Consider the following 17628-nt stretch of genomic DNA (forward strand, 5'->3'; position numbering starts at 1 on the left):
CCCCTCTGCCCATTCACCTCCGCCGGTGCCCAGGAAGACCCTTACCCAGCGCTGCCTCTCCCAGACCACTCCCCAGACACAGCCAGGGGACACAAGCACAGCAGGGACACCACCACATTTCTCACCCACCTTGGGCAGCCCCAGTCCTGCAGCCACATGGCTCATGCTCCTGTTTCCAGCCGCATTTCATCCTAAACAACAGCCCAGCTCCTTCCTCCTGCTCCAGGTGTAACAGATCCACTTAACCGAGGTGTTACAGAAACAGCTCTTCACCCATCCTCAAATGGAGCTGCAATTGCTCTTGTTGCTGGGCAATCTCCAACTAAACCAGCTGCTAGATCCACCTGGGGCTGCGATCACCCACAGCACAGCTGGAGTTGAACATTGTTTACAAAACGTGATGAACCCTCCAAAGCATATGTCTGAGGTTTTTACCCAGCCCCACCTGGGAGACTAGTCACTGACCATCCTCCAAAAGCCGTCTCCTTTTGTCTTCTCTTTAACAGCATGTTTGAAGAGATGAGCTCCACCTGAGAGGTATGTACAACCCAGGAACCGAAATCCCATTTTCAAAAGTAAAGCAGGCCCCTGGCGTGCAAATTCAACGGACTTCCAGCAATCTCATGCCCTTAAATCATCTGTGGAATAAAGCCACCTCCACAACAAGCTTACTGAAAAATGTTATCCACAGGCTTGTTTTTTTTAAAAAAAGTTCACTGCTGAATGTTACTTCCTAGTAGAAATAATGGCGCCTTCTCATTTTGAAAGTCCATCAGTGAAAACATATGCTCTTTTATGACTTAAACTGTTTGGAATAACTTTTAAACAATTAGTCAACTCCTCTGAAATTTCTTTCATTGGATTGAAGGCTTTTCCTGTACGAAATTATCTGGGTTTTTCATGGATTACGCATTTCTCAAAAACTTGCTGTTTGCAGATTACAGAGAGAAAGGAAAGTTAGGAAGGACACAATAGAAAAAAGATCAGTAAAGAAAAATATTTTAAATATTAATGACCAAGGGGGAAATGGAAACACATTAAAGGCAAATGTGAGAGCTTTTAAATATGTTATTAAAATTGATTTATAAATGAGACTCTTCTTTAACCAAGTGCTCTAGCCTTCACTACTTATTTCCTTCTGCTGTCTCTCCAAGCATCGGTGTCACCACCTAAAGCCTATGGCATTAAGGAAAGCTATCCAGAAAATAATTAGGCTGGCAATGACTACGGGCTGTTCAAACAGGAAAACATCATTATATTAAGAATCTCAGAGAATGACATGAGAAGTCGACTATTTTCAGCTGCTGCAAAACCCCAGGCACTTGCGGGCCATCTGTCCCCGGCGAGGCTGGAGGTGCAGGGGCTGGGGGCTGGGGTGCAGCCAGGGTCTGCTGACGCCCCTGTGGCCCAGAGCCGTGCCAGGGCCCTCGTGGGAGCTGAGGGAGGCAGCGGGCAGGCAGAGTTGGGAGGAAGGAGGGAACAGTCATGTCCACAAATGCAGACACTAACTATTTACGGAGGCAGAAAAAGGTATTTCCCATTTTTATCCTCCACCTCACCTTCCCTCTTCACAGAAACCATGCCCACCGCCAGCATGGCTGCGCACCAGCCCCAGCCAGGCTCCAAGAGCTGATCCACGCGCAGGAGAAACAAAAGCAGCATTTCCACAGAAAAGTGTCTGCAGGCTGATGATAAAGCCTGGACGCTAACCCATACGCAGCGTACGTGCCATGATCCCCTTCCTTCCTCCTGCACCCAATCTCAAGTTCAAATAAATTACCCCAGGAACCTGCATTTTTGGGGATGTACCTTCCAGAGTTTTTCAGCTTTGAAAACATTTCCAGTGATGCACCATGCAATCAGGACAGCAGACTTCAGATTACTGCTGCTGGCATGTCAAAGCACGAGCCGCTGCAGCTTCCCAAGCAGTGGGTGGCAGAGGGTGTATCACAGAACCAGCAGTGAGCAGGATGACTCCTGGGTCACGTTTTATTAAAGGACACAGTAGCAGATGTGTATTGCACTAACAGCCCAATTAACATATCCAAAATTGTGGAAATTAGCCTTGAAAGGAACAAATTTTGTGCATTATTTTGTGTAAAAGGACAAAAAGTGTTAGTATGTTTAACAGATTAGCCTCTATTTATTCAACTTCGGGTTAGATAGGCAAAATGTTTTATTTTAAAGCTGCTATTCATCATAAACCACAATAACATTATAGGTGAAAACATCAAACAGAAATATAAAACATCACCGAGAACTACAGATCTCGTATGTTGGATTTTGTGGCAAGAATGGTCCACAAAACTCATTCTGAATGTCCTCATAAGATCCTTTTTATAGGAGGTTATGAATCATCACATGATATCTTTAAATGGATGATCAATACTATATTTTCCCATAAAACGTTTGGTTTGAAATCCGATTTTAAGTGCATTAGAGTTTTTGTGCACTGAATGAGTGAGTGTCATAATAAATTGTCATCAAATATGAGAGAAATATAGCTTAGATTAATTGCCATATTTATTTATGAGTCTATAAAATACATTGTGAAAGTCCTGGCACATTTTTGGGATACCAGCTTGAACTTTCAAGAAAGTTAAAAGCATTAAACGAGACTGAAAGTAGATTTATTATTGGAATGTTTTTAATTGCAGTTTCAACCAGACACAGGTATTAGAATGGCTGTGCCCTTAATGGCCATGTCTCATGTGTTTTTTCTTTAAAAATGATATACTTTCCATATTTTTATTGATTTTATAAGATTTATTGTAGATTAGTGCTGCTTGTGTGTGAAATCACAAGTGGTCCCAGCTTCCCCAGAGTAGTGGGCTGCAGATGGCCCATCGCCACCGCAGCCCCTCCCCAGTGCCCCCCCAGCACTCCGTACTGCCTGAAATACCAGTGGAAGGAAAGACCAGAGAAAAATCTGAATGACCTGAAGGAGACCAGCAGAAGAGGCCTCAGCAAACTACCCAGCGGGTCCTGTTCTGTTTCTACAAATGCAAAATGGAGTTAATTCAGGCAGGATTTGGAGGTGGAGTCAAGCTGAGCCCCTTCTTTACTCCGACATGAACTAATGAAGAGGCTCAAGGCCAACTGACTGACTTGGGTTAAGTGTCTTCTAGTTTTGGAGTAAGTTATAAAGTCTTTGAGTTTTTAAGATACAAAAAACACAACTGGGCTTTTGTAAATTACAAATTAAAGTAAATAAGGAAGCAGTTCTGCCATCCACGTCTAATAGTGCAATTGGTGATAACTCTTGGAAAATAAGGCGCTTTTGCATGCAACCAGCATGCTATTTAAAAAATAGATCCTGGAAATTACAGCAAGCAGACTAGGTAATGGAACAAAACTGTCCTTCACTGCCACAGAACAAAAATGACAAACTATACCTAAGGTGATACTAATTTTAAACCCCTCAGCTTTGCAGCCAAGTGCCTTTCACAGCAACTGCACATCAGCTGATACAAAGGCCATGAAAGCACTGATACCTGGTGAGCCCAATATCCTGCTCAAGCTGTGTCAGAACAGCAATCGCTTTGTCAACAACAAAAAAATATTCAAAATTATTTCTATTGATTTTATTGGAAACTGAATCCACAGAGGGGTTAGCCTGAATGAGAGCTGTGACACTGCCCTGACCCTCCTGCCATGAGTTAGCCCATAGCTCAGCAAAGCACAAACAAGTCCTCAGAGCTGAAGTTCCCACAACTTTTGTGTAGACCCGTCTTCACCAGAAGAACTCACACTTTACAGGATAATCTATAAAGAACCCTGAAACAGCTGGTACGGAAGCACTGCATCACCCTGATGCAAAGCACTCTTACAAAAGGAGTATTTCCTCATTAGCGGAGTACAGTTTCAGAAGCCAGGCTTCACGATGGCTCCAGATCCAAGGGAAAATCCCACCCTTGGCACGGCATGGGGAAGATTCACGTCCAGCTTCCCCCTGCCTGGCTGCCTCCAAGCACAGAATAGTCCAGATTACAGCCCTGCATCCAACCATCCCTCAACCCCAGGAACACCCAAGCCCAAAAGTCGATTTTACAGCCATATCCTAAAACTTCATCACAGCAAACAGGGTGATGATCTAAGAGTCAGCAAATCCATACGTCATTCTAAATAATCAGTGATGATGGGAGCCAAATGGAGCTGCCGGTCCTTGGAGAGGAGGCAGGAGGGTGAGGTGGCAGGGTCAGGCCACCACAGAGGACCGCTGCTCGGAAAAAGCAGCTCACCATCACACAGAGATGCGTTGATGCGGTGCGCAGGGACATGGTTCAGTGGTGGACTTCGCAGTGTTAGGTGAACCGCTGGACTAGAGAATCTTAAAGGTCTTTTCCAATCTAAAGGACTATACGATGAGATGAAAGGCGCCCATACAGAAGTGCTACTTAGGGATCTCTCTGAATAGGATTATTACCCTTGTCTGCCTCTTACTTAATTTCCAGATGAAATTTTACATGGCGCTCATTTAGCCATCCACTTAAATGAGAGGGTCTGGAGAAGCAAAGTAAAGGCCCACCCATGTATTTCTTCCACTTTGCACATACCAAAACCAAAGCAAAATTGTGCAGCTTCTTGGATTAACTAGCCGACTTACTTAACTCTCTGGAAATCCACTAACATCTTTTTAGATGTTCCCTTTCAGAAGACATGTGTCCAAGGCAATCAAAGTTATTCCTGATATATTTCAAAAGTGATCTAAAAAAACCCAAAAATCTACTTTCAGGTTTAGCCCTCAGCTGACAAGGCACCACATGTTATCTCAGCAATTATACCTCATCCCCTAAATCAGAGTATGTCCCGTGCTTTCTCCCCACTGTCCTGAAAACAGTTCTATTTTCTGCTTGTAAGTTAAGCAATTAAAATGCTTTATCTTCCACAAGATATTAATCTTAATATTGTCCTTATTTGTTTCATCTTTTTCTGCCTCTCATGCAGAAATCAGTCTTGACAATAGCCACCGAGATAAGAGCAGTAACCAGCGAGCTTCACAATAAACCATCATATACACTATTTTAGTTTGTCAAAACAATTAGTGTTCATTTTGGCTTTATTCAGTTAAATCTGCAGTGACTGATCAATATAAATTATGTATTAGGCTGCCCAGCTGTACTTGTTTATTCATGCATGGACTTGAAGAATTTTCATTTTCTCAGTACAAAAAAGCAACAGCCAAAAAATCCCCCTGTACTCTAAAATATAAAGACACTTTCTTCTCAGCCACATTTCTGCTACATGTTTTTGAAGCTGCTTTATTCTTACCCCGCTTGTTTCAATTAACCTATTATTTTATTTGCAGTTGTCGGCAGCTGAATTTGCATTGGTGGGAAGAACATACTGTTACTTTCACCCCTTGCAATTACCTCCCGAGCAAAGCTGTATCAGAGCTAAACCAAATGATGTTGATTTTAAAAGCATTAAAAATTGCATCGTAGGCTTCACTTGAACTCCTGCCTTGCTTCAAGAGGAACTGCTCACAGAAATGTTTACAGTTAAGCCTCACAGTCCCCTCTTTCAAGAACAAAAGTTTGTGAATCAAGTGAGATCGTTTTCTGGTTTTGCTGGCGTTTATAGTCGCACAGCCCTCGCTAGGACAACTGGGTGAAGGCGACGTACACCGTGGGGATGGGACGATATGCTTGTGTGCAGGGAGAGAGATGGTACAGATTTAGATCAAGAAAAATCTGCAGTGACCACGTACAGCAGCAGTTACGCTTCTCCGAGACGCGGCATATGAGCAGAATGGAAATCTGGCTGTTGAAGCTGTTTCCCTGTGATGAAAAGAACGGCAAATTGCATGCACCTTCCTCAAAGCTGCCCTCCACCAGACTGAGCTCAAGAACCTGTTAACAGAAGGTTTATGCCAATATTTACAAATTGCAGAAAGGTGTTTGGGCAGCTTTGACATGGTGAGTCCGGTCGCTCAGTGACGCACTGACAGGGTGAATGCTGGCAGGGCTCGGCAGAACACAAAGAGCCGGAGTCTGTGTCCTCCTGAAGAGCTGGGGAGCGAGGTAGAACTTGGGTTTGTTAATGCCATTTCACATTCCAGGTTGTAAGGGCAATTAAAAAGGTTGCCTGGGCAGCTCTTGGGCATGTATAGATGAAAGTGTGCTACAGAAACATCTCCACAGGGCAGAGCACTGCAAGTGGCGAGAGAGCTGGGTTGCAAAAGGCCACCTACAACGCACCTGACAGGTAACACATTTGCTCTCACGTTGATTGCGCACAATAAAGGTTGGCAGACACGATGTCTGCACTGATCTGCGTTACATCTCTTACAAAAGTGCTTTTGCCCAGTGGATTCCACCCTGGTTTCAGCGGCCACTGGGCTCGTCACATGGGTGAGGAGGGCCGGGGCCCCGCGAGTGACCCTCCAGCACACAGCGCCAGCTCCCACGGGTTCTAAGCACCGGCAGGACGAGCACACAGCCACTCTTGCTGTTTCTTTCATCAAATAATGTAAGAAATGTTCTGGTGAAAAAATGACTAAATTTTGCTGAATTAAGTGCTTTAGAACAAGTGGGTTTATTACTTTATAATTAGCATAATTTCCCCCATAGGGATTCTTGCAATTAAATAATTAGCTGTAATGTTACCCAAAGGTGTCCTTTAATGAATTTTCTGAAGTTATTGCCCCCGTTAACGACGACCAAAACGGCGGGGTTCGCACCGCCCGAGCGCCCTGCCCTGCCCGCCGGGCAGCGGGCGATGGCAGCGGGCTGGCGCAGCGTCCCTCCGCCCCGGGCCCCTCCGCTCGCCCCGGCGGGGCGGGCACGGCGCCCCCGCTGCGCCCCCTCCTCGCCCCGGCCCCGCGGGGAGCGGCCGGGTGCTGTGCCGCCCCGACGGCGCGGGCAGCCCGCCCCGCTCCCGGCCCCCGGGCAGGAGCCGCCGCCGGGGAGCAGCCCCGAGCGGGAACCCGGCTGCCCCAGCCGCGGCCGCCGGCGGCTCTGCCCGCGGGCGGGGAAGGCCGGGGCCGCCCGGGCTCGGCGGCACCGGGGGCGGCACCGGGAGCCGGGCCGGGCCGGGCCGCCGCGCATCGCTCGCGGCTCGTCAGCGCCACCCGTCGGGGAGCGGGGCGGCGGGCAGCGGCGGAGCGGGGCCGCTCGGCTGGGGACGGGCACGGCGCGGGGGCTGCCCGCCGCTCCCGGCCGCCTCCGCGGGGCACGGCCCCGGCCTGCCCGGGACAGGTGCCGCCGGGCCGCCCCGGCCCGAAACAGCGGCTTTTTTGTGCTTTTTTAATATCCACCGGCAGGACATCGCGCCCGGCCGGGCCCGGCAGCGCCGCCGGGCGGGGGGGGGAATCCCCCCTCACCTCCCGGGGATCTTGCCTCGAAGGCAAGTTCGCACTATGTAAGTCGCTGGTTAAACACGGGCATCTCCATTTGTTAATTGATGCAATTACGCCGTAGCGGTAATGGGCAGGCCGGGCTGCAGGGCCATCCATCACCTCCCCAGTGACCTGCCGCGGCCCCGCCCCCCACACACACACCCCCCCGCCGCTCGGGCTGGGACCGTTTGGGGTCCGAGGGAGGAGGAGGGGATGCCGCGCTCAGCGCCCCTCGGGGAACCCTGCCCTGGCCCAGCGTGCCCCAGCGCACGGCCGTGAGGGGCGAGCCCTGACCCCGCGGAGTGGGAGCGGGGGGCACCACTAACCGGCTCCGGTGCGAGAGCCGCGCCGTGTTGCACAGCAGAGCCCGGCCCCGAGGCGGGGGGGAGCCGGGGGCCGCGAGAAGGGCCGGGGGGCTGCGCCGGCCGACCCGACCCCGACAGCCCCTTCTCCCCGCAGCTGCGGGGCTGCGTGGCCCGGGGGGCACGCTGCTGGGTGCCCCCCACCCCCCTCAACCCCCTTGTGTATTTTTTCCTCCCCATTACAAATTTGGACTGTGTTTAAAAGAGGGGGAGGGGGGGGGAGAGGCCAACCGCGACGCACCTCCGGTCCCTGCCCTTGACGTGTCGCACACAACATTAAACCAACATGAAACAAGTGGTGGGAGCGGGCGCGGGGCGCGGGGCGCTGCCGGCTCCTGCCCGCCGCTGCCGGCTCCTGCCTGCCGCTGCCTGCCGCTGCCGGCAGGGCCGTGACGTCACCCCACTCCTCGCCCACCGATGAACGCTAAAGACCTATAGAGCAGAAAATAATACAACAAGCAAGCTCCGTATCTTGCAAGCCCTACGTGATTTTCACCCCCTCTTTGAAAAAGCCCCTTTGCACTTAAACTCTCTATACATGTGGGGTGGCTTTTTAAACTCTCTCTATACAAACATATTTATTAAGAGCGATGGGAAGTGGGGGGTAGCCTATTTTTTTAATCCAGGCACCAACCCCCACACCGCCCCCCCCCCCCGCCTCAGATGTCTGGCTGCTTTTCTTAAGTGCAATCATCTATAATTGAGAAAAAAAAAAAAAAAAAAAAGCCATACGTGGAAATGTGTGTGTGAGAAGGTGCATCTTGAAGCAGGGTTTAGTTACAATCGATCTTGGGGGGAAAATATTGCCTATGGTCCAAAAATAAGGAGCAACTATGTCCTTCTCTCAGTTCGGATACCCCTACAGCACCACTTCACAGGTAAGGCGAGTGAGCAGCACTCACTTTTGTTTAGATTCTGCTGCTGCTGTCCAGATGTCTTGTTCCCCCTCCCTTTTTTTTCTTCCCTTTCCCTTACTTAGAGTCTTTTTTTAAAAGGGCACATCTGGAGCCTTTTTTTAAAAAATGTGCGTGTGTGTTTATGTCTCGTTTGTGTTGTGTTAGGCTTAAACAAATAACTCGCAGTGTGCACAGCAAAGGCGTTTAGGAAACCGGTAATTCCCCCCCCCCTCCCCCCCCCCCCCCTCCACCGTTCAGTTTTAAGTGCAACAAACAAATAAATACATAAATCCTGGCTGCGACCGCTTTGCGAGCCCGCGGAGCGGCCGCGCTGCGCCGGGCGCTGCCCCCGCACCCGCGGAGGGTGTGCGGGTAGCGGGACCCGCCGCTCGCCATTGCACTGGCGCTCCCGCGGAACCGGGCTGGGCCGTTCTCCCCACCCTTCCTCCCCGGGTCGGTCCTTTTCCTGTGTTTTATTAGTATCTGTCGGGAGGGTTTTGGGGTGGGTTGTTGTTTGGGTTTTTTTTTTCCCCCATACAATTTCCGAAGGACACCCCCCACCCACACCCACACCCAGGCACCCTGTATTAACTAAGTCGTCGCTATAGCGTACCTCGAGTCAGGATTTTTTTGGATGGAATTATTTATACACGGTAATCACTGCAAGATGTGCCTCCCTCGCTTGGGAAGTTAGCTGTCCCCTTGAACTTACTGAAATCAAATGCCTTCGATTGCGTTAGCTGACATATTAACTGCTTTGTCTATTGTCAAATTAACTGTAATCGCAACTTCTTGCCTTTAAATCAATGCAAATGGACCGAGCTGGGGCGGGAAGGAAGGAGCGGCACGGATCTTTTGCCATTTTCGAGAACAATTATTTCCTTAAAGTTTTGCCTGCTTGATTAATCGTGCCCCCTTCCCGAGGGCTCTCGCTTCCCATTCCGTTTATTTCCCGGCTTCTATAATTAGTTGCTTCAGCCCGGGTTTCCTACCCCCCTCCTGACCGCCTCCCCCCCCCCCCCCCCCCCCCCCCCCGCACACACACAGACGCGCACACAGATTCCCCCCGATGGGGCTGCCTCGACAGTCACTCGGCGCCGTCCCGCTCTCTCCTCTCCGCAGTTTTTCGTGCCCGCCAGCCCCAGCACGACCTGCTGCGAGGCCGCCCCCCGCTCCGTGCCGGATGCCTCCTCGGCGCCGGCCGCTGCCTCCCTCTGCTGCGCCCCGTACGAGAGCCGGCTGCTGGCGCCCGGCCGCGCCGAGCTCAATGCGGCGCTGGGCATGTACGGTGCCCCGTACGCCGCCGGCCAGGGCTACGGCAACTACCTGCCCTACAGCGCCGAGCCCGCCGCGCTCTACACCGCGCTGGTGAGTGCCCGCCCGGGCAGCGCGCCGCGGGGCTGGGCTGGGGAGGGGGGTTCAACAGGCGGCTCACTGCCCGGGTAGCTGTCGGTGGCGGGGCGCGGGAACACGGAACCGGCGCCGTCCCGTCGGGGCGGGGGGCTGGGGGCGGCGAAGGACTTGGCTGCCGCCGGGACCCGGGGCGGCGGGGGCACGGGGGGGTCCCCTCCGGCTCGACGCCCAGCGCTGCCGCTTGCCTTGCAGAACCCCCAGTATGAAATCAAGGACGGCACCGGCACGTTGCACTCGGGAATCGCGCAGCCCGCTGCCTACTACTCCTACGATCATTCCTTGGGGCAGTACCAGTACGACAGGTAAAACCCCTTTGATCAGCGCCCAGCAGCATTAGCATCCCCCTGCGAGGCAGCGGCCGACATCAAACGGCGGGGAGCGGGGGGGCTCCGACCTGACAAACGTTGTACAAAAGAAACGAGGCGCCTCGGGAGCACCAGTCAGCTAAAATCAAAACTTCGGCAGCGATGGCAGGCGGGCAGGGGCACGCAGGCAGACGGGCAGGGCCGGGCCGAGCCGGCCTGCCGCGGGGCCGGGGTCTTCCGCCGCCCCTCCCTTCCTAACCATCTCCTAGCAGGTACGGGACGGTGGATTTCAGCGGTTCGGCCAGACGCAAAAACGCAACGCGGGAGACGACGAGCACCCTCAAGACCTGGTTGTACGAGCATCGCAAAAACCCCTACCCTACCAAAGGAGAGAAGATCATGTTGGCCATCATCACCAAAATGACCCTGACGCAAGTGTCCACCTGGTTTGCTAACGCCAGACGGAGGCTCAAGAAGGAAAACAAAATGACCTGGTCTCCCAAGAACAAAGCGGGAGAAGAGAGGAAAGAAGAAGCCCCGCGGGAAGAGGAATACAGCGCGGAGAGCGAGGGCAGAGGTAGGCGGGCGAGGCGGGACGGGCGCCTCGAAGTAGCTCGAAGTGGCGGCCGATTTCGAGCCCCCCAACCCCCACCCGCTTCCCCGCACCCGCGATAACGCCCCGCCGCCCCCTCCTCCCCGCTGTGTGTCCGAGCAGAGCAGAAGAGCTGCAAGGAGGACAAGGAGCTGCGGTTCAGCGACCTGGACGACCTGGAGGAGGAGGAGGAGGAGGAGGAGGCGGGGAAGCCGGAGAAGGGCCGGGCCAGCTCCCTGCAGGAAGCCCCCGGCCTCGGCGCGGCGCTGCCCGAGGCTCGGCGGAGCGACTGCAGCCTGCCCGGCCCCTTCCGCGCCTTTCCCTGCGCCAAGGCCCCCGCCGCGGACTTCGCCCCGGCCGGCCCGCCGCCGCCCTACGCGCCCGCGGAGAAGCCGCGCATCTGGTCGCTAGCGCGCACCGCCGGGGCCAGCGCGGCGCGCAGGGGCAGCCCCGAGGGCCGCGGCGCGGAGGGAGGCGGCGGCGCGGCGGGGGAGCAGCCCCTGCCCGCCAAGGCTTTCCGGAGCTCCGCGTTCAACCTGCAGCCGCTCCCGCGAAGCTGCGCGTCACACCGCGGCCTGGGGGAGCCGTGCCAGTACGCGGCGGCGGGCGAAGGTACCCGCGGCGGCGGGCGGGACGGCGGGCCGGGCCGGGACACGGGGCGCGGCGTGAGCCCGCCCGGGCGCTGAGCGTCGGGCCAAGCGCGGCCGCGGCGCGGAGCCGTGCCCGGGTGCCAGGCGGGCCGCCCCGCCCGCGGCGGGGCGGAGGCCGAGGCTTCCCCGCTCGAAGCGAGCGGGCAGGGGCGGGCGGCGGGGCCGGGCCGGGCCCACCGCGAGCCGCTTGTGTCTGTGCAGGCTTCGGGCGGGGCGGCAAGGGCGACCCGGGAGGCGCCGAGCTGGGCGGGACCTGCCTGGACCGGCTGCGGACGGCGTTCCGGCCGGTGCTGCGGAGGTGAGGTAGGTGACGGGCCGGCCGCCGGCGCCGGCCTCGAACGAAGCGCAGGGCCCGCCCGCCTGGCCCCGGGACACCGGGGAGGCCCCGGCCTGGGCAACGCCGCGCCGGGCCTCCGTCCGGGCGGGCCGACACCCCCCCGCCCCGGGCAGGACCGGCGGGGCCCGGCAGGCGCCGGAGCCCGTCCGGGAAACGCTTGTCACGGCTTCTCCCTCCCGCAGGGCCGCCCACCCCTTCCCGAGCGCTGGCGACGGGGCTCTGGCTGCAGCGAGGCTCTCGGCTTGAAACAACGAAAGGAAGCTCTCCCCGGCCCGGCGAGGAGCTGCCCGCCCCGCCGGCCCGGCCCGCGGCCCTGCCGGCCTTGCCCTCGCCGGGGAGCGGCCCGCCGCGGCGCAGCGTGCTGCTCACATGGGGCCGAGGCGCAGACCGGCGCCCCCCGGCCGCCCATTCGCCGCTCGTTCAACACCCGTGATCGACGTCTTTGCCAAAAAAAACCAACAACCCACCAACAAAAAAAAGCAAACAAGAAAGACTAATCTTTCTCTGACCGCCCCCCCCCCCCCCCCCCCGACGTGGTTTGTTTTCCCCTTCCCTGCCGTCCCTGTCCCCCGCTCCGCCGAGGTGCGGCCGCTCCGCGCCGTGCCCGGGAGGCGGCGCAGGTTACGCCGGGCCGTTGTACTTCCCGTCGCTGTACACAGATACCGCTGACAGTATTTTTCCGAGTCTGTAATTAACACGGATGAGCTGACCGCCGCGAGGCCGTCCCGTGACCCATGGAGCTCTGCAGCCCCGAGCCGGAGCGGCCCCCGGCCCCGGGCACCCGCCGCCCGCCCCGGGGCACGGCCGGGGCACCCCCGGGCAGCGGGTGGCAACCGGGCGGCGAAGTAGGACGTTGTTAGTGGGTCACCGCCGTCAGTCAGTGAAAAGAGCAGCGCTGCACTTTACAGGACAGACAAGAAAGGGAAACCGTATCTCTGCATTATTTCTGTTTAATTAAAAGTGTCATCAAACACTTTGTGTTGAGACTAATAAACCAAGCAGGGATGAGGAAAGAATGTTTCTTTGTTCCTGTCTCTAGAACCAGTGGCAATAATTTAAATTAATAACTGTGGTAATTAAGAGGTCATCTATAGATCAACCCGATACCTGCTATTTCCAAGTTCACCGGGGTCAACATTTACATTAAGTCATTTGTGGTCAATAGAGTCCAATGAATTCTGCCTTAATAAATCAGGGAAATCAATCTTGAATATCTAGTAGGCTTCTATATGTTTATCAAAGGCCACCACGACAAGTGGGGCTACAGAGCTGGGAGCCCTCTGGCTTTGCGAGCGGAGAAGCAGCTCGTAGGGGAAAGGAGAAGCTGCAGGTCAAGGCGGGGAGGTGGCGGGGGCTGCCCCCGGCCCCGGCCCGGCTGCGCGGAGGAGCGCGGAGAGGCCCCCGGGCTGCGGGGGCACCTGGCAAAGGAGGGGAACTTCGCCGGGCTTCCCAGGGACCCGGGTGGGGGAGTGTGTGTGGGGGGTACGTGTGCAGGAGGGCAGGAGGCAACGGAGCGGCCGGGAGCGGGGCAGGGCCCGCCGGAAGCAGCCCTGGGCAAGCGGCGGTGCAGAAGCCGCAGTCTGTTGCAGTGACCCACAGCTTAGAGTAGGGGAAATTAAGCTGCGAAAAGATAAACATTATTTCAAGTCGGATTTGAAGGATTAGGGCTTGTAATAAAAAGTATTAGGCCCTTTCCAAGGGTTCTTGCAAGGCGACTTTTCCGCCCCTCCTCTCCCATCGGAGGGGACAGGTAGTATCTGCCCTGGGACCTGGCGCAGGCTCCCCACGGTGCCCGCGGCGCGGACGGGCTCCGCTCCCCGCCGTGTCCCGGCCGAGGGGCCCGGCCGCCCCGACCCGGCGGCCGTGGCAGGGGCTCCCCGGGGAGGCAGCTCCGCAGCGGGCGCCTGCGCTGCCCGCGGGAGGTGACAGGAGCCGGGCAAGGGGCTGCCCCGCTCCCGGCCCCGCTCCCGGCCCTGCCCCGGCCTCCGAGCGCCCGAGGGGCCGCGCAGCCCCCTGCCGCAGTTCATTAGTCGGGTGCGGGCGTCGGGGTCTTTTTAAGGCAGTAAGAAGGTAACCTCTCCGGGAGCATTAAGACTTTATTTCCCCTTTATTACTTTTACTCCCCTAGTTCTGAAGGTCAAGCGAGCGAGATGCAGATTATCCCGCCCGCCCAGGACTCCCCTGCAATCTGTCATGCCGGCAAGATATGTATCGCAAATCTCTCAAAATATAATCTCCGGGAATCATATTCCGAATACTGTTTTGATTAAAAACCAGAGCGGAGATTGATGGAGAACTAATACCGGCAGCGGAGCCTGCGCGCGCCCGGGCACAAAACTGAAATAAGGGGCTCACCCGAGTGTCCCAGGAACAGACTCGGCACCTCCGGTGCCGCAGTAAACACATTTAAATGTCCCAAGGCCGGGCTTTGCTAGAGCTGGGCTTTGCAATGCCGCTGAGCCCTCCGAGCGAGCCGGGGCTGGCCGCCCGAGCGGGGCAGCCGGGCCCCGCAGGACCACTCTGGTGGGGAGCTCCGGGCCCGCTCCTGCGGGGCGGGGAGATGGGGCCGGTGGGGCCGGGGCAGCGCCGAGCCCCCCCCCCCCCCCCTCCGCGGCGTCCCGCAGCCCGGCCCGTCGCAGCCACCAGCGCCCCTCGCCCCCCTGCGCCAGACGCGCAAGGTGCAGCACCCGCTGCCCCCGGGCCGGGGAGCCGAGAAACCGCCGGAAAGCCCCCCCCTCCCGATTTCGTTATTAAGGGCCGGGTCTCCCCTTTTTCCGCAGCCCGCTGGGACGCGCCTGGCACCGGCTCCGCCAGCCCCGCATCGCCCCCCAATTAGCGGCCGCGGGGAGCGGCGGGGCAGGCGGCAGGGCTGATTGACGCGGCCCCCGCTGGGGTGGGACGTTTCTCAAACAAAGTTGCCGGGCTAATGGCCCCGGGCGGCGGCGGGGCCGCGCCACTCGGCTGCGCCCGCTCAAAGGCAGCGCGACCGCGGGGCCGCCGCCGCCGCCGCCGCGCTCGCTAATGAAGTTTTGTCAAAGACAATTACGGGCTCGGCGGGGGCAGGAGGCCGCGATGACAAGGCGGCTTTGTGCGGCCGAGACGGCGCGGCTCCCCGGCCACCCCCGGCCCTTCCTGCGCCCCCGCGGTGACCCCCGCGGCCGGCCCCGTTCCCCGCGGGGGCAGCGGCCCCGGTGCCCGGCCCCAGGTAGCGCAGAGCCGGGCTGGGGCCGGCAGTAAACCTCCCGGCGCTGGAGTGTGTCAGCCTGATTTACGGAGGAGAGAAGCCGCCCCCGACAGCGGAGGGCAGAGATGGGCACCCCCCGCCCGCCCCTCGGCACCGCGCACCTCGGGCTGAGGGGTCTCTCCCCCCACTTGTCCCCCCCCGACGGGCCGCTGCACCGGATTCCTGCTTTAACGTTGTTGCATTCGGGAAATGGGAGAATTCCTGTGAAAGCTGTCCACCGAGCTGGCTAAATCTGTTTAAACGTACACCGGAGAGACGTGAAATGGGGGGCTGGGGCTGGGGCTGCCTTCAGCTGCAGCTGGGCAGAGGCGATGCTGAAGAGCTGGGCAACAACCATCTTCACCTGCCCCATGCTCCCGGCACCGGTGCTGTCCTCCATCCTTGGTCACCTGCTCCCAGCCCTTCACCTCCCTCCCAGCCCGGGCCAACACGGGTGGCACATAACACACTTGGTGCTCTCCTAGAGAGCACTGGGAACCATCTGGGAGACCTGAGAAGGTCTGGACAACCCAAGTAACTACCCAGATGAGCACTTCCCAGCCTTTGGAAGCACAACCCTCCTTTAAGGAGCACAGGAGAGAGGAAACCTTTCTTTATTCCCGTACCAGCACATAAGGAGAGTGACCCTGACACTGAAATGGTCTGGGACCCCTCACACCCAGCTGGCTGGTACTTGATGGTCCCCTCAAACAGATTTCCCATCCCACATTGAAGGGATGATTTTTACTGGCCTTGCAGCAGCAAAACCCTTGGAGATCCCTCTTCAAAGGTGGCTACAGCAGAAGTGTTAGTATTATGTGGCTGTTGAGGTTATGGAGCAATGGATTGGAGCAATTAGTTCAAAATGATCTCAAAAGCTGCACAAGTGGCTCTCCAGGCCAGGTGTCAATTCAGGATCAAAGCATCTGTCAAGGGGAAATAATTTTTGCCATTGTATTTTTTTTTTTTTTACCTACTGTTCATCTGAAAATAAATTACAGGCCAGAACAGGTGGATAACATTCTGGAATGATTTAATGATTTATTTAATCTGGATTCTCTTTCAATCTACTTAGCAGGTTGAATACTTCTTTTTTTTTTTTTTTAGCCTGAATCCAAAAGCTGGGCTTTTCATCTAAAGAAGAGAAAATACCCTAATACACTGCTCTGCTGCTGTCAAGGTGTACTCCCTACTGCCGTCAGTAACCCAGCAGTAATGTTTGCCCTGCTGAAGGGCCTGAGGGGAAAACCTCAAGAAAACTGAGCAGATTTTCATTTTCTTTTCTTCCTTACCATCTTTCTAGTGCTTTAGATGTTATCTATCTTTCCTGGGATGGTGTCCGGGCAATAAGATAACTGATTGTAGTGTTCAATCACTACCTCTTAAATCTTAATATGTGCAGGTTTAAGAACTACTAGCTTTCCCTGTCATTAGGGCAGCTTTGTGTACCGCTGGAGCAAGGGAGGCCTTGGAGCCTGAACAGACACACAGGAGACTTCTGCAGACACCTATGGATCCACTGGCATGAAATGAGGCAAGGAGTGGTTCCTTGAGACATGTTCTCCCAAGGCTGGCACCCTGTTCCTCAGCAAACAGACCCTAACATTAGACTTTCCTTCTTGAGTAGACACAGTTTTGCTATAGAGGGATTAGCAAAATCATTGCCCATTTACTCAAAAGTGAATTCCCATTTACTCAAAAGTGAATTGCCAATATTTGGTTTCAGCCAGAATAAGATATTTTATGGGAAAGATACTCTCAGGACCTGTATTATGCTGAAATTGGTGGGACAGCTTCCCGGATGGCTGTGTCTGGTGCTCTGTTCCCACTGGAGCACAGACATGCAGAGCACGACAGGAGCCGGCAAAATGCTTTTAGATACAGAGGAAGGTTACAGTGTATGGGGAGGGGCTGTAGTTACCCCTGCCAGGATGTTTCCAACTCATGTGCACGTCCACTTTAGCTTAATGGATTAAATTACAGTAGACAGGTCTTAAACTTGATTTAAATCTATCATACTCGGTATGTGCACCAGCAAAACCATACTTTTGCGTTTGGGTTTTTTTTTTTTTTTTCCTTTTGTTTTGCTTTTGTTTAACCCAGCACAGCTCTAAGTGCGAGTTTGCTACTAGGGAAGTCCTGAGTTCATGCCATAGCACCAGCTCATTGATGAAGAGGTGTGTGTGGAAGAATTTCTGCATTACCAGACAAGACAGCCAGGCTGGTGAACCTGCCAGCCTGCCCCAAATACTGCCTGGGGTGACAGAGAAGGGACTTGGCATGATTACCTGTCAGCCTGCCTGGTGAAGGGCAGGTGCCCTTGGCCATGCAGACCATTCCAAAAAACAGGCCCACATGAGCTGGCCTGCAGACTAAATGTGAAACGTGCAAGCTAACTCCAGTTTTTAATCAAAAATGTAACAGTACAGTCTCCTCCACCTGACTAGGATGACTCATTCAAGTGGATTCACTGCTGAATTTTAAATACACACATCGTCAATGTACAACATC

General features: G+C 55.5%; 1 protein-coding gene and 1 long non-coding RNA gene across 8 annotated transcripts in view; one reads left to right on the forward strand and one right to left on the reverse strand.

Annotated features, from left to right (window-relative positions):
• The window catches only part of LOC119157794, a 786943-nt gene that overhangs the window by 364429 nt on the left and 404886 nt on the right, over window positions 1–17628 (reverse strand). The gene's annotated exons all lie outside the window — the stretch shown is intronic.
• On the forward strand, window positions 8421–12907 carry IRX6 (iroquois homeobox 6). Its single transcript, XM_037409057.1, has 7 exons — window positions 8421–8579; window positions 9720–9965; window positions 10203–10312; window positions 10588–10892; window positions 11031–11519; window positions 11759–11860; window positions 12077–12907. The coding sequence occupies exons 1-6, from the start codon at window positions 8535–8537 to the stop codon at window positions 11857–11859; spliced, it is 1296 nt and encodes a 431-aa protein (XP_037264954.1). The 5' UTR covers window positions 8421–8534; the 3' UTR covers window position 11860; window positions 12077–12907.

The sequence above is a fragment of the Falco rusticolus genome, chromosome 15 (genome assembly GCF_015220075.1).
Source record: "Falco rusticolus isolate bFalRus1 chromosome 15, bFalRus1.pri, whole genome shotgun sequence".
Taxonomy (NCBI): Eukaryota; Metazoa; Chordata; class Aves; order Falconiformes; family Falconidae; genus Falco; species Falco rusticolus.

Coding starts and splice junctions, on each gene's coding strand:
- IRX6 (XM_037409057.1), top strand. CDS start 8,535: ATGTCCTTCTCTCAGTTCGGATACCCCTACAGCACCACTTCACAG. Junction 8,580..9,719: donor CCTACAGCACCACTTCACAG/GTAAGGCGAGTG, acceptor TCCTCTCCGCAG/TTTTTCGTGCCCGCCAGCCC. Junction 10,313..10,587: donor GGGCAGTACCAGTACGACAG/GTAAAACCCCTT, acceptor ATCTCCTAGCAG/GTACGGGACGGTGGATTTCA.